The following is a 22,562-nucleotide window of genomic DNA, read 5'->3' on the forward strand; positions in this document are numbered from 1 at the left end:
CATGACGTTCAGTGGAGGTTCAGAATTAAACGAATGATTTAAATAAATCTAAATCTGTACTTCTAACATCCAGCATTATTAACTTTCCCTACTGACAAAAACAAGACAGCAAATTAAAAAAAAAGTATATTTATTCATTACCATTAGGCATGCCTCAGATAAAAAAAAAAATGTTTTTAAAACAAAGCAAGACAAATATAAGTTTCACCTAGTTTCCCTCCCTGTGGTCAAAAATAAGAAAATCACAATCTATTTTATATAGTGTATTTATTTTTGCTTTTATTCAGAACTTTTATTTTATTATTGTATTGTGAGTTCAAAATATGATGTAAATCCTCATTATTTATTTAAAGCCCACTGAACCTTCATTGTCTTTCATTAAATACATATTTAACATGGTTAACATATATAACATCGGTTAGAACTCATGTTTAAACTCATTCACACATTTTAACAAACAATTTTTGTCGGAAGAAAAATATTACATTAGAATTCTTATTTATGTGTCATATTTGTTACTTCTTTTTCAACTCAAATGATCTACTAACTGTTCAGATGTACAAACTCTACGTTAAAAAAAGTAATACTGTCTCGGTGTCTAGTTTTCCCATGATCCTCAGCCTCTATTACAGCAATAGTTACACTCTGATTCCTTCCAAACATCACAAATTTCAACAAATGTCCTCAAACGGCAGAACTCACAAGCAGTTACTCCACTTTATATCACAAGAGAGATTGATCTTGTATCACCTGCCTTCTATTTCCACAGTAATAACATGATTAGCTTACCTCATGACTTTCATCCTGTGCAATTTTTTTCATACACTTTTTAAACTCCCTTTGTAAACTTCACGGCCACAGAAATCGTTGTATTTGCATGATTCACTTTTTACTAAGCTTAACAATTTTTTCTAAAAGCAGTCTGACATACATTATAGTTTTTAACCAGATGTGAAAGAGGCAAAAATATGCTTGATAAACAGAATTCACATATTCTAAAGTTCATACTGATGAAAACGTTCATATTAAATCATGTCATTTAAAAGTTTATTTATCTGATTTTCCAGTTTTCTCTATTTGTGGTCTTTCTTAATCCTGTGCTGAGTTGATGGGGATGGTCCACCTTTTGAGGTCCAGGTCTGGTGAGTGTGATCAGGTGCAGCAGAGGTGCTTCGGTTTAGTCCTCGGAGCGTCTAAGCTGGGCAGTGACTGACCACGACGTTTTTCCTCAAAAGTGGCATGCTTTTTTACCAGCCTGTCCAGTGCAAAACAAGAGAGAGAGAAAAAAAAGAAACCCAAACATTTATCTTGTTCTTGAGTGGTTGTTTGCCACATTTTACATTCAATTAATTTTACTTTTATTGTCTTTACTTCAGATATCTTATCTTTAGACAAATTAAACAAATTAAAGCAAAAATGAACACATTTTGGGAGGGCGGAACTAATAAATCCGCAAAAACGTTACCAAAGTACATCCTCGAAGTACAGTCTTTTATTTAAAAGCAAATGTGTTACTTTAGCTATAGTTACTGCAACCCCTTCATGGCACAAAAATGTTCTAAATATTTATTTCACCTGGCCAGATGCAGCACAGCTTCAAGGATGTTAGAGCCATCTTTAGCACTGGTTTCACAGAACAGAGTGTTGTATGTCTGTGAAAAATAGACAAAGTATATTCAACTTTCACCCTTAAACTCTGTAAGCTCCAAAACTACATTCACACCGGGCATGTGACGCAACATGCATTCTTAACCCTTGTGCTATCCTCGGCACTTTAACATTGGGAGTTGGGTCATCTAGACCCACTAGACAGTGTGCTAAACCTTTTTCCTTCAATGATTTGTGATCCTCACTGGTGTCCATGGATTACATGAAATCTTTCCACCTTTATCCACCTTTGTCATGGTAGGAAGAACACGTCAATGTAAGGGTGGGGTCATCTAAGATAGCACAAGGGTTAAATGTGCTTTCAGCATATGGTGTTCACACTGGACAAGAAAGGGGCTTCTTCTCTTATTTCTTTTTCTGCTGTTTTTCTACTGTTTACTAGCGCACGTCCGCGACCTACAGTTGGAAGAGGCTTGGTCTGAAAAGTTGAAGTGGTGCAAATCTTATCAATCTTGCAGCCTTTTTTTCTTTGACAGCTCTATCTGTTCCAATATATTAAAGTCTTGGTGTCATATTTTGGCACAAACCCCAACTATTTATTTTATTCATCATGATAAATTTTCAAACAGTCGGAACGTCTGTGAATTAGTGTGAGGGGGACGTCATTCATTCGTCAGTACCAAATCCAAATCACTGAAAGGTCAATGTTTAATCATGGGCGTTCAATGGTCACGTGTTCTGCACGTTGAGATCGAAACTGATCATAGAAACTTGCAAAGCTACACGTGAACGTTAGTCTTGAAGCGGATGCCCAAAACGTGCGTTTACGTGTGTTTACACAGAATTTTCCTTGAAAGTGGCCGCTTGACGATGGCGGTGTGAATGTAGCTGAACAGTGAGCTGGATTTACAGGAACACAATGTGAGGAGAATGCTTCAAATGTCAGAACCAATGGTGTTTTTATTCCCAACAATTATTTACCATGGCCAGCTTTTCTCCATAGCTAATGGGAACACAGTTAAATTCTTCTTTTCGCATATCACATTTGTTGCCCACGAGCATGATGGGAATATCTTCGTGCGAGACATCCTAGAGAGCAGAGCATTAGAGAGGTGATGATCAGTTGAACGAATAGAGGAGACATCAGCAAATTTAAGGCAGCACTTTCACTTTTCACAACAGTTTGAGACGAACTTGATTTAAAAACATAAACAGCATTGACGGACACAAACAGAGCAGGCTTTACATCCAACACTTACATATCTGCTGCATGAGGAAGAAGAAAGACAAACATCAACTTACTCTGACATTCATATAAACCGTGCAAAAGGTGTTATGGAATATGCTGTGTTCAATATGAACAGTCTTTTACCTCAATCATGTCCACCCATTCTCTGATATTAAGAAAGCTCTTCTCACAAGTGACGTCGTAAAGCAGCAGCACGCCGTCTGCACGCCGGAAGTATGACTTGGCAATACTGCGGAATCTGGGAGGACAGTATGAATGAAAGTTCACTCAAACATTACGTTTTTATGTAGGAAGTTGTGCATGGATTTTTTTTTAAATTAGATTGAGTATCTTTAAATATGACTGTACCTCTCCTGACCAGCTGTGTCCCACAGCTGTAACAAAACAGGTTCTCCGTCCACAATGAGCGTCTTCATGTGAAAATCCACACCTGACAAGAGATGAGGCAAGTGTTGATTCTCATCCTAGCTGCTTCACACACTGAAGGCTCTCTAAGCAAACCCCTTTGCACTGAGAAATTCTGATTCTGTTGATAAAAGCAGCAAACCAAGCCCCTGATTTATTTGTTCAGTGATTGAAGGAACCCCCACTGTGGGCCATCCATACTCCCAGAACTCTTCTCATAGAAAATGCTGAGGCATTTGGTAAAGAATCTTCTCAAAGTAATAAAAACACAGAAAAGCTGAATCTTAAGAAAGTAAAAAATACTATTATTTCAAGAAAATTTGTCTACTTTATGCCTTGCAAGAAATATAATCTTTTGAAGAAAAAGTTTGAATAGCATAATATTAGTTTGAGAAAACATTTCTTTGTGACAAGAATTTTTTTTGAATTTGGAGAAGACCTTTTTTCTTATCCCTTTGGCAGATTTTTTTTTTGCATTTTTAAAAAAAATCCACCAATGGAGTAAAAACTATTGACTTATTTCAAAGTAAAAAGAGCCTAAGTGTTGAAACTCCCAAAATTTCAGGAGAAAACTGGAAAAGGTAAAAAGCCGAACCACATTGTTTTTCCTGAATCTGAAGATCAAAAATTAACTACAATTCTGTTTTCCTGGGATACTTGACCTTAAAAGTTGATCCTAAAGTCATTTTGCTGCTCTTATACCTCTGGGCCACAGTAAGACCCCCACCAAGTCATAAGACCTTAGCCGACTTGTCAGGCAGGAGTAGGATCGTTGACATTTGCTGCTAACATTAAATCTATTTATTTCACTTTTTTGCCACACTTTTTAAAGCAGTCGGCCCATGAAAAGCCCTCTTCAACAGCAGTTAGAAGACCCCAAGACAAAACATCAACAAGTTTTAAAGTCCATTCGCTCTGATGACATGACTTGTATGACCAAAAATCTTCCCAGACAATTTTTTTCCAGTATTCCAGCAAAGACCTTACATAGGAGGCAAAACATTGTAATTTCCCAAAAATCTTTTATTACAACATATATGAACTGTTGGTTTGCAGGCCCTTAGATTTACAGCATGTTTATTTTTAAAATCTACTAACTATCAAGTGCAGAGATTAAATCAATCCTCAAATTTTTCTTTGTCTAAATTCTTTATGGGTCTCAAAGGAAAAATCATAATATGTTGGTTAAATTTTTCCTGTACTCACCCAGTGTAGCGCTCGAATTGAGTTGGAATTCATTTTTGCAGAGGCGGAGCAGAAAGCTGGATTTTCCCACAGCTGCATCTCCAGCTAATACAATCCTGTAGGCCTTCTCTGATGTCATGTAGCCCAGGTCAGCACCGTCAGTGTCCTGCCTCTGCAGAGGAGCAGAAAGGCCGAGTGAAGATTAGGAAAGTGTGAGCTCTGAAAGCCCAAGAGTATGAGCGTGTTTGCTACCCTCATTAAATCCCAGTGGTTTTGAATGTCTAAAATGTTGACTTGAAAATATTTCTGTTGACTAGAGCTGTACTTCCCAAACTCCCATCATTATTTTATTTGTAAGCAGAAATCTTGCGCTATCTATAAGCAACAAGCTTCCGTTGAGTTCATTCCTCCATCATAAACTCCTTTACCCACCTGAACACTGATGGCGCTCAGCGTTTTCCTTGTTGTTGGTGTGCTTGACGAAGGGATGGTTATTGACTGTGTCAGCTTCCATTCCAACATGGAGCTGGTATCCGACCCGATCGCCGACTCGGCATCCACCGTCTCTGCCTGCTACAATGTTGACACGCAGAGGCAGATGGACTGACTGTGACACAAACGTCTGAGCACAACTTCTCAGCGCTAAGAAGGCGTCACATTAAATGTCTGACTGAAACATTACTGCAGAGAATCTCACCTCCGTGTCCGAGTTTTCTCCCATCAAACTATCATTGTTGTCATCCTCTACCGACTTCATCTCCTCCTTTTTCTCCTCTTCCTGACCCTTGACCTCCTGCTCTGAGTCGTAGCCTTCATGGGAGCGTTTGAGAGTCGACAGGCCGCTGTCCACAGAGACCTCCGGCAGGCTGTCTTCCTCACAGTCACTGCTGTGTCTGCGCCTCAGGCCCGGGTCACAGATGGCCAGAGCCAGAGTGTCACTGCTGGGCTGACGGCTGAATGGAGATAAGTCGTTGATGCGCTCACTGACCCTTAGGACAAGGATTGTGAGGCAGAAGTTTTATGCCCACTGGAAACTTCTTAGGTAATGATGGATGGATAAACTACTAATTTATAATAAAAAAAAAATCTGTGTTTAAAGTTGTTTAAAAAAACATAGGTTTACAAGTAAAGTCATGCCGGCTGATTAAAAATAATTCACAAAGAACATTTAAAAAAATCTATTTTGTGTTGTTTGCTTTCTCACCTTTCTAGTAAAGCATGTGGTGATGAATAGCAGATGCTTTTACTTCTGAATCTCTCTCGGATTTCTCCTGGTGAACCACCACTACCGGACTGAAAGAAACACAAAAAATACTGCAGTTTTCTTATGTATCTATTTCTACTCAGGATGCCACCATTTTCAGTTTAAAACTGAACCGTATGTCACACCATTGAAACAAACCAAGGGGAAAATTAATACTTTTCCATAGGTTTACATTTAATGTGTCAAAGACGTGTTGTACTAGATCTAATATATTTAATATTGTTGTATGACATTACTCCATGTTTAGTTTAAGCCAGCTGGAAGGTTTCTCTTCATTGTTACTGCTCATTAGCAAATCTAAAAGGATTTTTCTGAATATTTTGTTGTGCTGTCATACACAAATCATATTTGAACCAAAACAAAACTGTCACCTAAAATTCTAAATTTGAGTTGAATTGTGGGGCAAGTGAAACGTTGTATCCCTAATTTTTACCTTTATTTAGAATCTACTTTGTTATCAAAAGACTTTTATTTTTCAATAACTGCTTTGGATCAAACAGACAGAAAACAGTTCAAGTAAACGGTGCAGACTTACTCTTGTTACTTTCTCCAGAGCACTCCTCAGACCATCATTGCTGTCATGGAGCTTCCTGTTAGCTGTCCTGAAGCAAAGTAAATTTAAAATACCATGACTTAATGTTTTAAAAAATGGTGCTGAAACCCAGCACCCAGGTGCTGGGTTTCAGCGATGTTGTGTAGTCTAACTTACTGCAGAATTTCAATCTGACTCTCCAGGATGTCTCGTTCATCAGAGAACTGTTTCATGAGCTCCTCGTCTCTAAAGCAGAATCACAGTAATGTCATCAGATATGTCAACCTTATCAACAAAAAACGTCTCTGTATATTAATCAGTTTTATCTATCTTTAACATTAGATGCATCAATTAATCAGTTGTATAGCACTTTAAAAACAACACAGTTGACAAAAGTGGTGGATATAGATGGAAATATAAGAAACAACAAATTTCAAAATTAGAAAAATAGACTCTTTGAAATAGAAATAGCCCCATAGTAAAGCTGTCATCTTACTGTGTTAAAAACCTTCACAGTGGAAGAAAAGTCTCAAACCAGCAACTGCAAAAGCAGCTCGAATTTACATTAGTTTTCAGAATTGAATGGTGTCTCATCTGCTGACTTCAAAATGTGAAAGGGAGTTTGTGGGGCAGTGAGGTCACAGAAATACTGTGGAGTGAGACCATGATGCTATTAAAAAAATACAGTTATTTTAAAATCAACATGAAAATGCACAGAAGCCAAATGAGTGAAGATAAAAGTGAAGTAATGTTTTGCTGCATTTGAGTTAAGATAGAGGAACAACAATGATCATTACAGGGAAAAGAAATGTAAAATAACAAGAACGTTTCATGATTTGTCATTTTGCATTTGTAATTGTGTTTAAACTATGCTTATACTAGACTCTTTCAATTATGGGTAACTTATGGCAACAAAAGATGGCAAAATGACAGAGTCAACAGCTGATCCACGGTGCCTCTTCTTGCCTCCTTCTCTGTTGTTTCTGTTGCTAGGCAACCGCTCTGAAGAAGTGATTGTGTGTGTGAAGTCACTCCAGGATATCCTGTTTCAACCCTGGCAAATAAAACCTCCAGAGACCAACCCTATCCCATACAAATGGTGTCTTCCTCTCTCTGTGAGTCTCTAGCCCTTCGCAATAAAAGTAATCTAATATCCATAATCCAATAAGCAAGGCCATTTATGGCTCCAAATGTTATTACATAAAATGTATGTGTTGAATCATTAGAGCTGAACTCAGAGAACAAGTCAACAATACTCTTGAGTTCAGAAACAGGAGCACAACCTGTTCTGCAAGTTGTAGCCATCAGATTGAAGGATTTAACTTTTTTTTCCCTTTCTTTCTTTTTCTTTTTTTACAGAAAATGTGAAGGGTTTTTTTTTAAGAAGAAATGTAAAGTGTAAAAAAAACGTTTTTTTTTCTGGTCAAAGCTCTTCTCAATTTGTTTCTACTTATTTTTTACCAAAAAAATCTAGATACATGTATGTGAGACTCTGAAAATGTTACTTCTTACTCAATTTCTGTTAGACAGCTCTGCCCTGTAGAGGCCAACTGGAAGCTGAGTCTGCAAGCTAACATCCCCACTTTTCCACTTTTTTAGAGCTTAATGAGTATATGAACAAATAACTTGGCATTTTTCCAAACCACTGACTCCTTAACTTAACCTTTTTAGACTTCTGACTGACAGAATTGTAATTTTTATGAAATATTATTTCAGTTACAGAAAATCAAAAACAAAAAAGTGCTTAATGCTGCCACTAATTGACTTAATTTAAATGCAAAGAAATTTAATAATTTTTTTCATCATGATTCAGCAAATACAATACGATCATTTTGAAAAGGAAAAGATTAGTATCCCAAGAAATTGGCACCAACAAAAGCAGCAAAAAGCAATTTTACAGTCTTTTCACCGTTCAGAGTTCATGCTTTGATCGGTCAGCTCCGTCTTCAGCGAGTCCATCTCACTCTGCAGAAAAGCCACTTCAGTTTGGGACTTCAGCAGCTCTTGTTTTAACCTCTGGTTCTCCTGAAAATATAAAGAGTAAAATGTGAGGAAAAACTGACTTTTTTTATTTCAGATTTTATAAAACTTGAAGAACTTTTAGTCCCACCAGCGTCAGCTCATTGATCTTCTTCTTCAGAGCTGAGCTCTCGTCTTTGACTGTGATGTTCTTGTACTTCTCTTCAATCTAATGAAGAGATTTTTGCTGTTAGGTTTGGTATCATCAGAAGCTCTTCGGCAGTGTTTTACAGTTTAGGACTGTTTTTTCTGAGGTTTTTATTTTATTCTCTTATTGTAAAATACAGCACATAAACCAGTCCTGCTTTCATGATGTTTGTTGAATGTAAAGTGAGTGGAAATTACCATCTGCATTCTCTGGACCTTACACTGCAGCTCATAGACTTCCGTCTCATAAGTTCTTCGTAATTCATTCAGGGCCGTCTCTGCTCGCCTCTTTTCCTACAAAAAAAGAACATTTGAATTTCCTAAACAGGCAGTTTGACACTTTACAGTCCAAGTAAATGCTTTTTTTTGAGGATCTGCTTCAAAACTAAAAAAAAAAAGTTTCCGTCAGCATTGAGATACACTTTTCTCTAACAGGTGTCAGGACATTTGGATCACGAGGAACACAGGTGAGCCCCATCCCGTTCCGTCTGCTATTTTAAGACAAAGCAAACATTAGCTCCTGAGTTACGGAGAACACTTACATAAGACATCACCCTGAAGATAAGACAAACCTCATGCTTCCTTTCAAAATCCAAAATGAAAGTACATGAGCAAAAACTTGGATGACGGATTTAGCAGATTGTGAATGTTTAATAATTTCTTTTATTTCAAAATTTATGCCATGATACGGAAAGCTTTAATAAAATACCAAAGTTTCTAGAATTTACTTTAGTTCTACAACTTTAACATTGATTAGCAGATTTCTTTTTAACCAAGACTCTAGAGTGCCAGTCATGTCCTTTCACAATATATAATATTATATATGTTATGTTATGTTATGTATGTTATGTTAGAACGTAGCTTTTAGTGTATCAAACATTTCACAGAGAGGATTTAGGCAAAGTAGAATGTTTCAAGAAATTATTTTCTTGAAGAAATTTTTTTTTTACCTTTCTGGCAGTCATTCTCATTCAGTCTAAATATTCAAATTATAATAATTCGAATAATATTCAAATTTATTATCACACTAAAAATAAGTTATCTGGAAATAAAATCTTTGAAAAGCAACTTGACAAAAATGAACCAAACGTAGAGTTGGTATGAAAATATTAAAAAGGCGATAGACAGATGTATTTAATTAATTGATCCCACAACAGGGAAATTGAATTGTTACCTTAAAAAACAGGACAAAAATAAAGAAAAATATATGATAAAGGGCATAAAAATATACAATGAATAACATGAATGAAGTGTAGAGTGTCTATGAGGTGTTGTGAAGTCTAATTGCTGATGGGAGAAAAGATCTGCAAAAGTGCTCTTTGCAAAAGCCCCCCCCCCCAGCAACACACTCCATAGAAGAGGGCAGATGCAACAACCCCATCATAAAAAAAAACCTCTAACAGTTTCCTGTAAACTCCGAAGAACTTCAGGCTTCTTAGCAGGTGGAGTTAACTCTAATGCACAGATTTTTAATTATTATATCTAGAATAATACATTTGTTAAGGTCAAAAAAAAATTGTTTTTTCTACTGCAATAAATATTTTAAACATTGCAAAAAAGTATATATATATATATATATATATATATATATATATATATATATATATATATAATGGTGCCGTTTTTTTAAATTAGCTGTGCTGAGGTCACATGATGCTTGTTTAGATATATTTCAATTCCGATTTAACAATTTTAACACTTAATAATTTTATATTCTTGCTCAATTGACAGATGCGCTTTTTATGTAGATGCATATAAATGGTTTTCAGTGAGCAAATGATGCACTTTTTATTTTTCAGTTGTAAAGTTTATCATTTCTTATTGTTTTAATGAATGAATGGTGAACTGACCACAGAGCACTTTTTAAATTTGTTGTACCTGTGACTATGACAAATAAAGCATTATCAATCTAGTATGATCACAACAACAAACGGTTGGAATTTCTCCTGAAATTTCATCAAAGTTTTAAACTCTTATCTACACCGTGACCCCATACACAGTAAAGATTATTTCTACAGTATCATTCCAAGCCAGACGCCACCCAAACATATCACTGCAAACATGTAGAGTTTTATCATTTCCAACTGAGGGATAAAGCATGCTTCAGCGTCTCCATCTGTCTGCTTTATCTCCTCAGATTCATGAAATCCCTCTGATCAGAGGGTTTGGATCAGTAACCTGATAGGCCTGCGTTTGTTTGTTTGACAGGAGGGAAGAGCTGAACAAATGAGCTCTGCTTATCACTTTATCTACACAAACTCCAGCAGAAAATGTTGCTTTGTGCTAAAACCTGGCTGCACTACTTGTGTGCATGTGGATCTGCTGTGGTGTCAAGTGTGTCCCACCTGCTCTCGTGTTTTTCTCTCTGCACCATGTATACGTTGATCCATCTCCTCCTCCATCTCACTGAGCTGCATTGATGCTTGGTCCTGTGCTCTGAAAACCAGTAAAACAAGTACTCACAAAAGATTCTTCAACATGAACATCCTAAGAAAGATTCCATTATCTCTTTATTGTTCTTCATGCTTTTTGTGTCTCACCGTTTAATAGCGAGTGCCAGGTTCTCCATCTCTGAGTTCTGCTGTTTTATCTCCTTGGTGAAGTTCATGATAACTTTCTCATACTGAGGAATCAACCTGGGCTCAGTCAGGCTGATGTTTTGGTACAAAGTCGCTGCTTGTTCATGCCTGAAGAAAAAAAAAAAAGAAAAAGTTTAGCTTCGTACTTATAGACTTGATCCTCTAGTCCTCTCTAAGGCTGGGAACCACAGCCAAAATACTGAATGCATTTAGATATATAGAAATTTAGGATTACAGTCTTTCCAACTTTCATTATGTCAATGATATATCTTAGAAAAAAAACCATTAGAATACTTATCTGCTTTCTTGAAAAATACAAACAATAGTTAAAAAGGGATTTGAATAATTAATCAGTACTGTCATGTCCTGCGTTAAAGATCAATTGACATTATGCTTCTATATCTTTTTTCATACACACAGCTGTTGGGAACATACATTTCAGCCTACACTAAAAACTAAATTTGAATGCATTTTAAATAGTAATCCCCACAAGATGTGTCGAGTTCTAATCAATATCTGCTGTTAAAACCCTGTTTGTTGTGTTAAAGTCATCAAAAAACAGTGTATGCATGTGTAATATGCTTGTTTGTTAAGTGAGAACTAACAAACATATAATCCTTTGCATACAGACATAGATATCTCTCCGTCCAGAGGCTTCCAGAGAAACACTGCTAACTTAAATACTATGATGCTTTTGTCAAAGTTTACACAAACCCTTCAGCATCAGACCTGCACACACGTAAACAGACATAAACTCAAGGAGTTGCCAGGCAACAGTTTGATCCGTACTAAACAAATATGAAAACGGAGATGAGGTATGAAACAAAAGTGAGTACGAAACCTCTTATTAAAAATGTTACTCTAACAGATGTAAATGAGAGGATGCTGTTTCCATCCTCCTTCATTTTAGATCTTGGACTTATTTGTCCCTTTGTTCTCAGACGAGGATTATAAAGGGGTACGTAGATCTAGTTGTCCTAAGTGGATGTATGAGAAACCTTGTGTCCTCCCCAGCGTATTTACTAGATTACAAATACAACTTCTTCAATGTTTTTTTATTTGCCCCTAATTCACAAACATTTAAATAAAGAAATACTCAGAAATGCAAGTTTAATCCAAAATGTTTTAAAATGTCCTCCATTATATCAAAAAAATACCAAAAAATCATGTTAAAAACACCAAAAACTCAATTATCACCTGAGTGGGTCTTTAACCACTTCAATTTTCTCTCTATGTTACTTTGTTATAAGGTTGGGGAGCTCGCTTAGTTGCTGTAACATGGACAGTTTTTCTTGAAGTTGCTCCGATGCGCAAAAAAAATGCACGTCTGTGAAGGTTTAACTAAGACAGTCCCACTAGTTTATATTACAAAAAGAAATCACACTAGTATATGCTTTGCTTGTATAATCATACAAACTTTTAAGTGTGATTCTAAGTTATTTTAGCCTGCATGTGACACAAAAACTGGAATGAAGCACATTTAGCACAAAGCTCATTTTGTGATTTTAGAATTTAGCAACTTCTTGATCAACTAAAAAAAACACTAAATTGTTATTTGGACACAAAAATTACTGTATCAGTACAGTACTTTTCAGTATCAGTTTCTGGTGTGACCAATATAGCCTCAAACTGCACGCATCGAGCCTATCAGGTGATTGTGGCCTGTTGCGTGCTGATCTATTCCCCTGCATTGCAAATTTGCTGGAAATTGGTATAAGAACTGGAGAATGCTGTCGGATGTCTCCATGCATTACATTACATGCAGCTGTGGCCATTCTCTATTAACTTAGCACAGGGGTGGGCAATTCCAGGCCTCGAGGGCCGGTGTGTCTGCATGATTTCCAGATAGTCTTGCCCTACTCATGGCTGATTACCTGGTTCAGGTGTGTCCAGCCAATTAGAACATGCCAGAGCAGGGTATGCTGGAAAACATGCAGGAATGCGGCCCTCAGTGCCCACCTCTGACTTAGCATAACCGAATACTGATATCTGCAAACCCCTCCATATACACTCTTGGATCTTGGATGACAGGGAGCAAAGACCAAAACGTTGTTTTGACTCTTGTTGGGAGTATTCCTCTTACACAGAACACTCATTCATCTTGAGAAAAACCAATGGGAGCTGTGTACTAAATTGTCAGTGTCATCTCTCAGCTGACTAACTGACTGGGATTTGTGACTGTTTGAAGATAAAGGGAGTACTTTCAGTGGACAACGCCGCTGTGACAATCAATGTCCTGATGGCACAGCACAGCAGCGCGAGGAAGAGTCCCATGCAGTGCTCGAGGACTCACTAGAGCACAGACAAAGATTTATAAAAATGTGCTGATAGATGATTGAAATGGATTGTTGAACTTGAGCTACTTTAGTGTCTTGAAGTTGAGTCACTTCCAACGTCACCTGCAGCCATGACTCAACTTCATGATAACACCTGGACAATTGAGCATCTTTATTGATACTTTCACATAAAACCAACTAAGCTGAAAGTACATCTGTTTGGTATTGTAAATTTGGCCAGCATTACATTTTAAGAGTTTTTCACAAAGCCATGTTTGTTTAGATTTACCTTTAAAACAATTTACAAATAATAGTAAATTACTTTACTGACTGTGAAAGGCTTGTGCCAAAAAAGGAAATAAGCTTTAGATCTACTGTTCACCGTTAGATCTGTGTTTGCAGTAGGACAAATAGAGAAATATTAACAGTTTTTGGAGACATGAAAGCTTTGCAACTGCATACAAATGTATAAATCCAAACCAGTAGCTTTCACTGCTGTACAAATAACTTCATATGGAGCCAATAGGAGATCTCAGAGATTATGTGGCTGTTCTGTTTTCACTAAGTCACTTGTGGAATGGTGGGAAACAAATCTATTGTGTAAGAATTCCTTCACTACTTTCTACATGGTGAACTATATAGGACGTTTGCCATTTTGTAGTACTGTCCAAATCTTCAAATCCAAAATCGAGTGCCCTAGAAATTTCCCAGAAGTCTCTGTGAAAAACCAGTGTGCATCGATGCTCACTAAATTGGTGAATATAGACCACAACACACTGCATTTTTTTCTGGAGAAAAAAATAAATTTTGTTGTACTTTTTTATTTTAGAAACCATACAAATTTTTATCATCAGAACAGTGGGTTCATAGATAGTCTTTGTAATAATTTAATTATATTAGGTTTTTACTTTGGGAAATCGGTGACGTTTGAAAAGAATTAAAACAGTTCCAGGGCTCTAGAGAATCCCGCAATATATAGTTTAGTAGTTATGGAGTACTAAATGGTCTCTTAGCCTCCAAGGACATCATCTGATGTGCCAATGGAAAGGCTAGATTTTATCAACATTTTTTAGCGGATTCTACCTGCAAATAAAATAGTAACTAATGTTTTCCTGTATTTTCCCATCTTGAACTTGGTCTCTCCAAAACTAGGTCATTTTTCATACTCATAACTTTTACAAACAGGCATCATATAAAACATTGTCATCAAAGTGAACAAAGCACAACAACCAACAAACTAGATACTTTAAATCGAAACACAACTGTTAAAATTAGCAGTACCCTATGTATTTAAGCCTTTGGATCAACCCCATTTATTTTATCTGTGTGTCCTAATTTTTAAGACCAAAATTAAAAAAGACAAAGATAAAAATAAACAAAACAAATGTGTAATATTTGAAAAAAGGTAAAATTATTTGTGTTGTAATCAAACTACAACACAAAGTCTAAATTATTAAATATACTTTAGTCAAATTTTACTAATCTCCTAACTTTAAATATAATTTTTAAAGTAATCAGATTCCTGCAACACCATTACTTTAATAATATCTAATTACTTTATGTGTGTCCCTATAACTACACATGTAATCTGATTACATTCTGAGTAATCCAATAATTTTCTATGCAATAGGATTCCTCTTCATGTAATATAACAGGGCTGCCACCCAGCACCACAGGAGCTCTCCTGTAGGTTGTGGGCTCTCAGAAGAGTGATCCCACATCATTCATTAGGGTTTGACCCAACCAGGAAAGTGCCTCAGCTGCCAGGCCTTTGCCAACCCGAGTCCTGACTCCAAGGTGGGGCCTCTAGCCGCGTTTACATGGACAAAAGTAATCGGAATGAACGCCTGATCGGAAAGAAAATGCGTCATGTAAACGCGTCGTTCGGAATACTCTGCCCCGGTCAGACTCATTCGGATCAGAATTTCTTTCCGATCGAGATAGGTGGGTTATACCGATCGTTTATCCGATCGTGGAGCATGTAAACGGTCATTCCGATCGTGTGTCACTGCTGCTCTGGTTTACGTCACGCATAGACGGTGTTTCGCTGAGAGAAAGCTTTGGAGCGCATACGGGACCGACCAGCTCTGCGGACGCCCCGTGAAAAGCGCCGCTCCGCTCTCGCCCCGCTGGCTCTCCCCTCTCTTACACCCCTCACGGGGGAGATTAGGAGGAGGAGCGCTTCGTGCCCCCTGACGCTCACTCGGTCCACTGGCACCCGAGTGAGCAGAGCAGCTGGATTAATAATTTTGTGTCGGGGGGGGGGCTTTTTTACGTGTGCGTTTTGTTGTTTTGTTATGTGTGGGAGAATTCAGACTGCGAGCCGTCCCGCCGCTCTGGGTTAGCGGCTGCAGGACTCAGGAGGAACCGTGTTCGAACAGAGCTCGGGCCGCTAGCTCACAGAGTGGCTTTGGGGCGGTCTGTGTGAAATTTCAGAGCAGAAATAAATGTCGCTCAGTCCTTAGAAAGCTGCAGATTGCTGCGTTTCTCGCACGGTCCTGGATTTTGTGTCCATCCATCAGGCTAATGTTAGCCCGTGTTAGTCTGTCCTAAGCTTTCGTCCAGCTTAATTCTTCCACAAAAAAGCACTGACCACACAGATTAAATATAACGATGAGCGAACAGGCAATTCATAATATTCATGACATTAATAAAAGCACGTTTGGAAGATCGTCTCGTATGTTACCGAGCTGCTGCATAAATGTCTGTGGCAGCGGTTTGTTTACAACGGGACCTATATCCGCATCCGGGTGATTTTTACACTACTGCGCATGCCCAAATGATTCATTCCGAACGAGAGTATGAGCCATGGGAACGTTTGTTCTAATCGGAAAAAGGTTTTCTGTGCCCATGTGCACGGGTGAATTTTAACCCGACCATTGATCCGATCAAGATATTCTGCCCATGTGACCGCGGCTTATGACACTAATCCAAGCAACATAACAAAATCTTGATTTTACCAACTAATTTGGAGATTCTCAACCCCTTACTGTCTGACTCGTCATTTGAGTCTGTCTGTCATGGGAGACACTACCAATAGCATTAGCTCCGGACAGCTTAGCTCCACAAATCACTCGAGCTCTCAAACCTCTCCACGGCATTAAGGTGGCATTTCTTGGAGGGTTTGTTGAAGTTCATTCATTCAGTGTTTTGTGGATTTGGAGAAAGCGTTTGACCACATCTCCCATGGCGTTCTGTGGGAGTGCTCTGTGAGGATGGGTTGGGCTGACTGGGTTAGGAACCCATTCAGCTCAGCGTCAGTTGTTGGAAAAGGCATAGCTTTACAGGAGCAAGAAGAATTCACTGAACGGAAACAAGACTGCACTTTGGACAGCTTTTGATTGGTCATTTCAGTTGCCCAAGATGGCCAATTAGGCTATTTCCACATTGCTCCCACTTTCCACAACATGTCTGTGTGAGCTGACTGAGGGGAAAAAACGAGTCTGGTTGACACTGGTATAAAGGCCCAGAGACTCATCCAGACAGAAAACTAACTGCATGAAGAGCACGAACTTCCCAAAACAAATGACCTTATAAAAGAACAGTCATGTAAATGTCATGAAGAAACAACAGAAACAAATCTGACTTACAAAAAGACAAGAACTCAAAGAATGCACAGAAACAAAAGCAAAGTGACTCAAAAACACAAGTGAAAATAATGACAACAAGAATGGATTTGTAGTAAATGTGAGCAACATGAAGCAGGTTGAAGCATTCAAGACCAAACTTCAGGTTTTTTTCACACACTTCAACAAATCTCCAGAGGCATGAGGAGAATCAAAAAATTCTAATAATGTAGGTCTGGATCAATACATATGATTTATAGCGGGATCTAAAAGTTAATGAATCAGGCAATAAATAAGATTAAAGGACTAACAGACAAAATCTGCTACTTCTGTATCCCTTGTGCTATCCTAAGCACTTTGACATTGGGAGTGAGGTCATCTAGACCCACTAGACAGTGTGCTGAACCTTTTTTCTTCAATGATTTGTGAACCTCACTGGTGTCCATGGATAACATGAAATCCTCTCCACCTTTATCCACCTTTGTCATTGTAGGGATAACATGTCAATGGTCATCTCGACTCCATAGGATAGCACAAGGGGTATACTAATACAAAACGTTGGATTAACTGAATGAACAGAAATATTACAAACACTGAATTTTGCCAATATCAGACATACTGATAGTGACAAACTGATTGTAATAGCATCTCAAACTTAATGAATTTCATTTTGATAAAAAAAATACACAAAGACTCTGTTATTTATCAGTTTCCCTTTCTTCTTTGAGTATTTTAATCAGTTATGCATATGTAGATTTCAACACACCTTTGTGTCTCCAACATGAGGAATTTTGTTACAGGAGAAACTGACCCCTTATTGTTAGACTTTGTACATGAAATAATGCGTTTAGATATTGAGTATTATAATTGTGGTATTATTGGATGATTATGTAACATTTAGTAAAAGTACTAGAGCCATAAAAGTTTTAGGTAACAGTAAAAAAAGGACGTTATTTACAGTTTTGCCAAATCTACTTAAGTAAATTAGTAAGTGTAATCGTGTGGAAATATACAGGCTTATCCGTGAGCCTATGACAACTGACAACAAATTAAAAAGTTTTTTTTTTAAAAAAACGATAGAGGATTTAAGTCAAATATTTTTATGAAAGCAAGCAAAACTAAGGTGTTTCTTTATCATCCTTGCTCATCCGGTGGCTTCTGTTCTGTTGAGCGCCTGCATATCTTCGGGACATTTTCATACATTAACCACATGCCTGCAGTCTATCTCCACCATGACAGCGCGCAGCTCTCACCTGGGGATGTACTTTGCCTGCTCGCCCAGCTTCAGCTCGAAGTTCTCCCACGCTATGGACACCTCTCCCCCGTCAACGTCCATCTCCTCTGCGTAACGGTCGTGGAAGCCGTGGATGAACTCCTCCAGGTTGACTGTTCCGTCCTGGTCCACGTCCAGCCGCTCAAAGATCCTGCCGGCCTCATCCGCAGACACCTGTAGCTCCGAGCAGATGGTGAGGAACTCGTTCCTCTCGATGCGCCCGGAGTTGTCCACGTCGTAGGCGCGGAAGAGCGTGCGCAGCCGGTCCTGCTCCCCCGAGCTCATCCCTCTGATGGCCGGCTGGCTAGTGGACACAAAGGTGATCACGAAGAAAAAATAAAGTCTTACTCTTTTCTGCTGGACTACAGCCGCTCCTGTCCAGTCAACAAGTCAAACCCCGACATGCTTCCTTCCTTAAGGTTTCCTCTTTTTTAAAAACCTGGGAGAAGGACAAGCAGCGCTCCTGTCATCAGTTTACCTATGCGTTACTCCTCCTCTTTAGTCCAGAGGTGTGAACTTCAGGCCACCTTACAGCGGAGAAAACCTGAACTGCAGCTTGTATAAACAGGTAATCCACTTATTAGAAATGCATCATGGCTATGCATATAGCAATTAGATCAGTTTCTATCTTTGGTGTCTTGGGGGGCTGACTTTTACTTTGTAAATTCTTCTTTTCCAAGGGAGTCCTGGTCAAGAGGCAGAACAGTTCCACACACCTTAGAAATGGTTCTACTCTAAACAAAGCCTCAGATATAAGGGATGAAAAGTCCTCCCATACCATCCTCTTGAACTGCATAATTAACCAACTTGGTTTTGAAGATCCTCTCCAATAAGAATTGTGTTTTTGTCGTTTTTTATATGTTCTTGTGTAATTTTTCTGATTATAGAGGGCACATGTTTAAAGAAAATTACGTTTAAATTGGCATTTATGAGTACCGGTATGTCTTTATTCAAATTAAATCGGTTAGTTCAAAAGGGGCCCAAGTCCAAGAGGTTTGTTTTTCCAGGAAATTATTTGAATTGCATAGCTTAAAGGGAGGCTACACCAAATGATTAATACTTTACCAAGATTTAGTTCCATTTCATAGACTACAAATGATATAATATGAAGCACCTCACTTTTATAATTTCAGATGACTAGCAAACTAAAGTTTCTGGACTTGGGCCCTTCTTGAATTAAACAGGGGCACTCCAATATTGGATAACTAGTGTTGCCATCTATGGGATAAAGCAAAACCAATACAGGTCCAGGAATTTTGCACTTAATGCATTTTAAATGTCAAGCATAGACAATACATTACAACAGACTTAGGACTTTTTTTGCACATAATCAGATAGCTTTTCCCTTGAAGACCATAGAAGATCTAATATCTCTATTTTGAAAAAAACTTGTGGACTTGGACCCCTTTTCAACTAACTGATTCAATTGTTGTGAATCATGAGCAGACAAAATAATGCCTTTGGAAATCCTTGGAACAGTGACGGGGAAAATAGTACGGCAAGCCCCAAGCTCCCTGCTCCACTCTATTCTGCTGCATCTGCTTGTAGACGACTACATCGATCTATGTCTTTGTTTTCGTCGTTCAAGCTGGCATCTGGCCCTAAACTGTACGGCTCGATAGATACAATATTGCTCGCCATTTTTGGTGGCTTGGAGTTGTGAGGGGCTGTAAGCTGTTGAGAGAGCATGTAAACAGATGGATGATGCATAATGAGGGGAGGGCTTGCTATGCACCAACAGTGCCCCCTACTACCTCACTGCTGATCTGCAGAAACTTTGTCTGAGAAATGAATTTTGGTATAATCATAAAAGACCACTGAGAAAAAAGGATTAATGTGAGACTTTAAATGTAGCTTTACACTTTATTTACAGCTGCAAAAACTTCATGAGAGCTTTAAAAGTGCAAGACTTTGTCATCTATGCTCAAATATTGAACTTCTGGTAGAACAAGGAACTAAAGTATTTTCTTTCTTCCATCTTGTTTACACGTCCTTGTGTTGCTCAAAGCATATTTGTTGACAGCAAATGCTCATAGAAAGAGGAAGTTAACAGGAACATACTGTAAATGTATGAAGCTCCACATCTGCACCAGCAACTTTTGGAACCAGCTTGGACTTGTTCCAATGATCCCTTTAAGCTTTGCCTAACATTTGACAGAGTTGATGTAATAGTTTCAGTATCAAAAGCCAAGGATTGTGCCCTTTAAAACAAATATAACTCTAGCAAAATATTAATTTAGTTGAACAACCACATAGTTTTTATTTGACAGCACCTTAAGCTTTGTTTTTTTATTTTTTAAACCAAAAAATATTATGTTTTTGTGATAGTTCAAGCATCTTTTCTGAGGCTGCTGCGGAAAGGATCAAGCTTAAACATATTTTAAAAATATATTTTTGATTCATTTGAACAAAGGGTTTTTACTTTTTACATCATTATAGTATTTCTTTTTTTTTTTGAATGAACATTAATTGTGGAGGTTTATTTCAGAAGTAGTATTTTTTTGCACAAAAAAATAAAAAATTGTCTTGTGGGGTCTAGATGACCCAACTCCCAACATTAAAGTGCCTAAGATAGCACAAGGGTTAAATATGTAAATATGGTTCTTGATATTGACTTTAACCTCCCTCATCAGTGGTCACTGTTGCTATAGTTGATCACCAGAGGTCCTCTTTTCTTGTTGCTGCAACTAAAACTTACTTTTTTCCCCCTCAAAATTGTAATCAGTTTCAATTTCCTGTAACGCTATGTACTGATAAATAGTGGGGGGGAGTTCTGTTGTATGGTTAATTGGTGTGATTTTTCACTGTTGTGCACATGTTAGAATTAGCAAGAAATCCATTATATGTAAAATAGTTTTTAAATTGGACGCTTTTCACAATTCAGTGTTTTGACCAAAGATCTTTGCAACACAAAATTGATTTTCGACATAAGCAATGACGTTGATGATTGGTTGCAGGCCTAATCATAAGATACTTAGTGACCCCCCCCTCTCAAAAGGATGCTGTGATCCTTCAACTTTCGTCTGAGCTTAGCTTACATTACTGCTCTGTGCTGTTAAAGAACATTTGTAGCTGGATCTGCACCCCATCTGATGACAAAACCCATTGAAAAATTGGGTGTATGAACCAGCAACAACACGCTCCTGCATACAAGTCTACATTAACGGTAATAGTTAACTGTAAAAATAAAGCATTTCAGCTGTCAAAGCTTTAGTTATGTGAATAATCCCCCCAAATAGTTGCAGCTTAAAAAACATCTAAATTCACCAAATTTCTTGAATCACATCTCTTTTTCCCCCATTTTGTTCCCTTTAAATTATGTTTCAGACATAAAAGTTTTGAAAGTTACACTTAACATAATTTATTATTATCTTATTGAATTGATTGGAAAAGTGATATTGGAAGAGGTAAAGGAACCATTACTGATATGTCCTAAACTGAGCTTTTGTTAATACTCTGTTACATGAACTTCAACCATTTCAGCTTGAAAGAGGATGTCACCTAACATGCCGTACAGAACCAACGACAAATGGTGATATGTAGAGCTTTTCATGTCTCACCTGCTTATAACCTGTTCTTTGGTGATGGAAAATTCTTCCACAGCTGGCAGGTTCTCATCTTCCTCTTTATCCCCATCATCATCTGTGTTCTTCTTGTGCCGCTCTGTGAAGCCATCGAGGAGCTCTTCCAAAGTCACCGTGCCGTCTTTGTCAGTGTCCAGCCGGTTGAAAATGCCCTCTGCCTCTTGGGAGGGGACACAAAGATCTCGACATATGGCAGAGAATTCACTCTTTTCAATCCGTCCCGAGTTGTCCACATCGTAGGCGTGAAAGAGCAAACTCAGGCGGTTCTGTTCCTCCTGACTGTTTCTCTTCAATGCCATCGTTTTGCATTTAATTCATCTACAAATGACTCTGAAAGCAGGAGTCCGTTGAACCAAACAAAACTCAACCGACACCTAAGTTGTACTTTTCTTTAAGAAGAATTCAGGAGATGGTGGGACAGGTTGCCTCCTGTTTAGCAAAATAGCTTCACTTCTAAGAGTATGCACAATTTGACTTTCACATCCCCACCCACTTTTTACCACATTTTTATGCCCGTAGTCTTGATAAAAAATGATTTATGCTTGCTAAAAATGGTGTTGCTAATAGTGTTAAACCATGACGGCCATAACAGAAAGAGATTTCTCCAGAAACTTGAGAAAATGCATTAAAATAAACGTTACTTTTCCTTTCAAATAGAAGAATCTTTAGTACCAGTTTATTAGAATGCCATATTTACTCCGTATTTTCAACAGTTAGACAGTTATTGTTTCTGTTTTTTTCAACTCAGTTACTCATAAATTATAGATATGGAAGAGGGTCCTAAAAGGAGCAGCTGAAAGGCAAAGAAGAGGACAGTGTGTTAAAAAAAAAAGTAACATTCAATCATTTTTTGATAACAGCTTGATAAACCCAAT

At 37.9% G+C, this 22,562-nt stretch overlaps 1 protein-coding gene across 2 annotated transcripts; it reads right to left on the reverse strand.

The window, feature by feature from the left end:
• Window positions 1-250: 250 nt before the first annotated feature.
• Window positions 251-22,187, reverse strand: rasef (RAS and EF-hand domain containing). Of its 2 annotated transcripts, none has more exons than XM_011479014.3 (18): window positions 21,664-22,187; window positions 18,084-18,407; window positions 10,950-11,096; window positions 10,755-10,845; window positions 8,608-8,703; window positions 8,354-8,431; window positions 8,153-8,268; window positions 6,421-6,489; window positions 6,247-6,313; window positions 5,652-5,740; window positions 5,145-5,400; window positions 4,880-5,020; window positions 4,469-4,619; window positions 3,206-3,287; window positions 2,981-3,095; window positions 2,590-2,697; window positions 1,576-1,652; window positions 251-1,255 (listed from the first exon to the last, which is right to left on the reverse strand). In XM_011479014.3, the coding sequence occupies exons 1-18, from the start codon at window positions 21,984-21,986 to the stop codon at window positions 1,153-1,155; spliced, it is 2,433 nt and encodes an 810-aa protein (XP_011477316.2). In that variant the 5' UTR covers window positions 21,987-22,187; the 3' UTR covers window positions 251-1,152. The 2 variants fall into 2 exon arrangements, with proteins under 2 accessions (XP_011477316.2, XP_004072379.2); XM_004072331.4 differs by having other exon boundaries at window positions 5,145-5,436; window positions 21,664-22,183.
• Window positions 22,188-22,562: the final 375 nt, after the last annotated feature.

The sequence above is a fragment of the Oryzias latipes genome, chromosome 9 (genome assembly GCF_002234675.1).
Source record: "Oryzias latipes chromosome 9, ASM223467v1".
NCBI lineage: Eukaryota > Metazoa > Chordata > Actinopteri > Beloniformes > Adrianichthyidae > Oryzias > Oryzias latipes.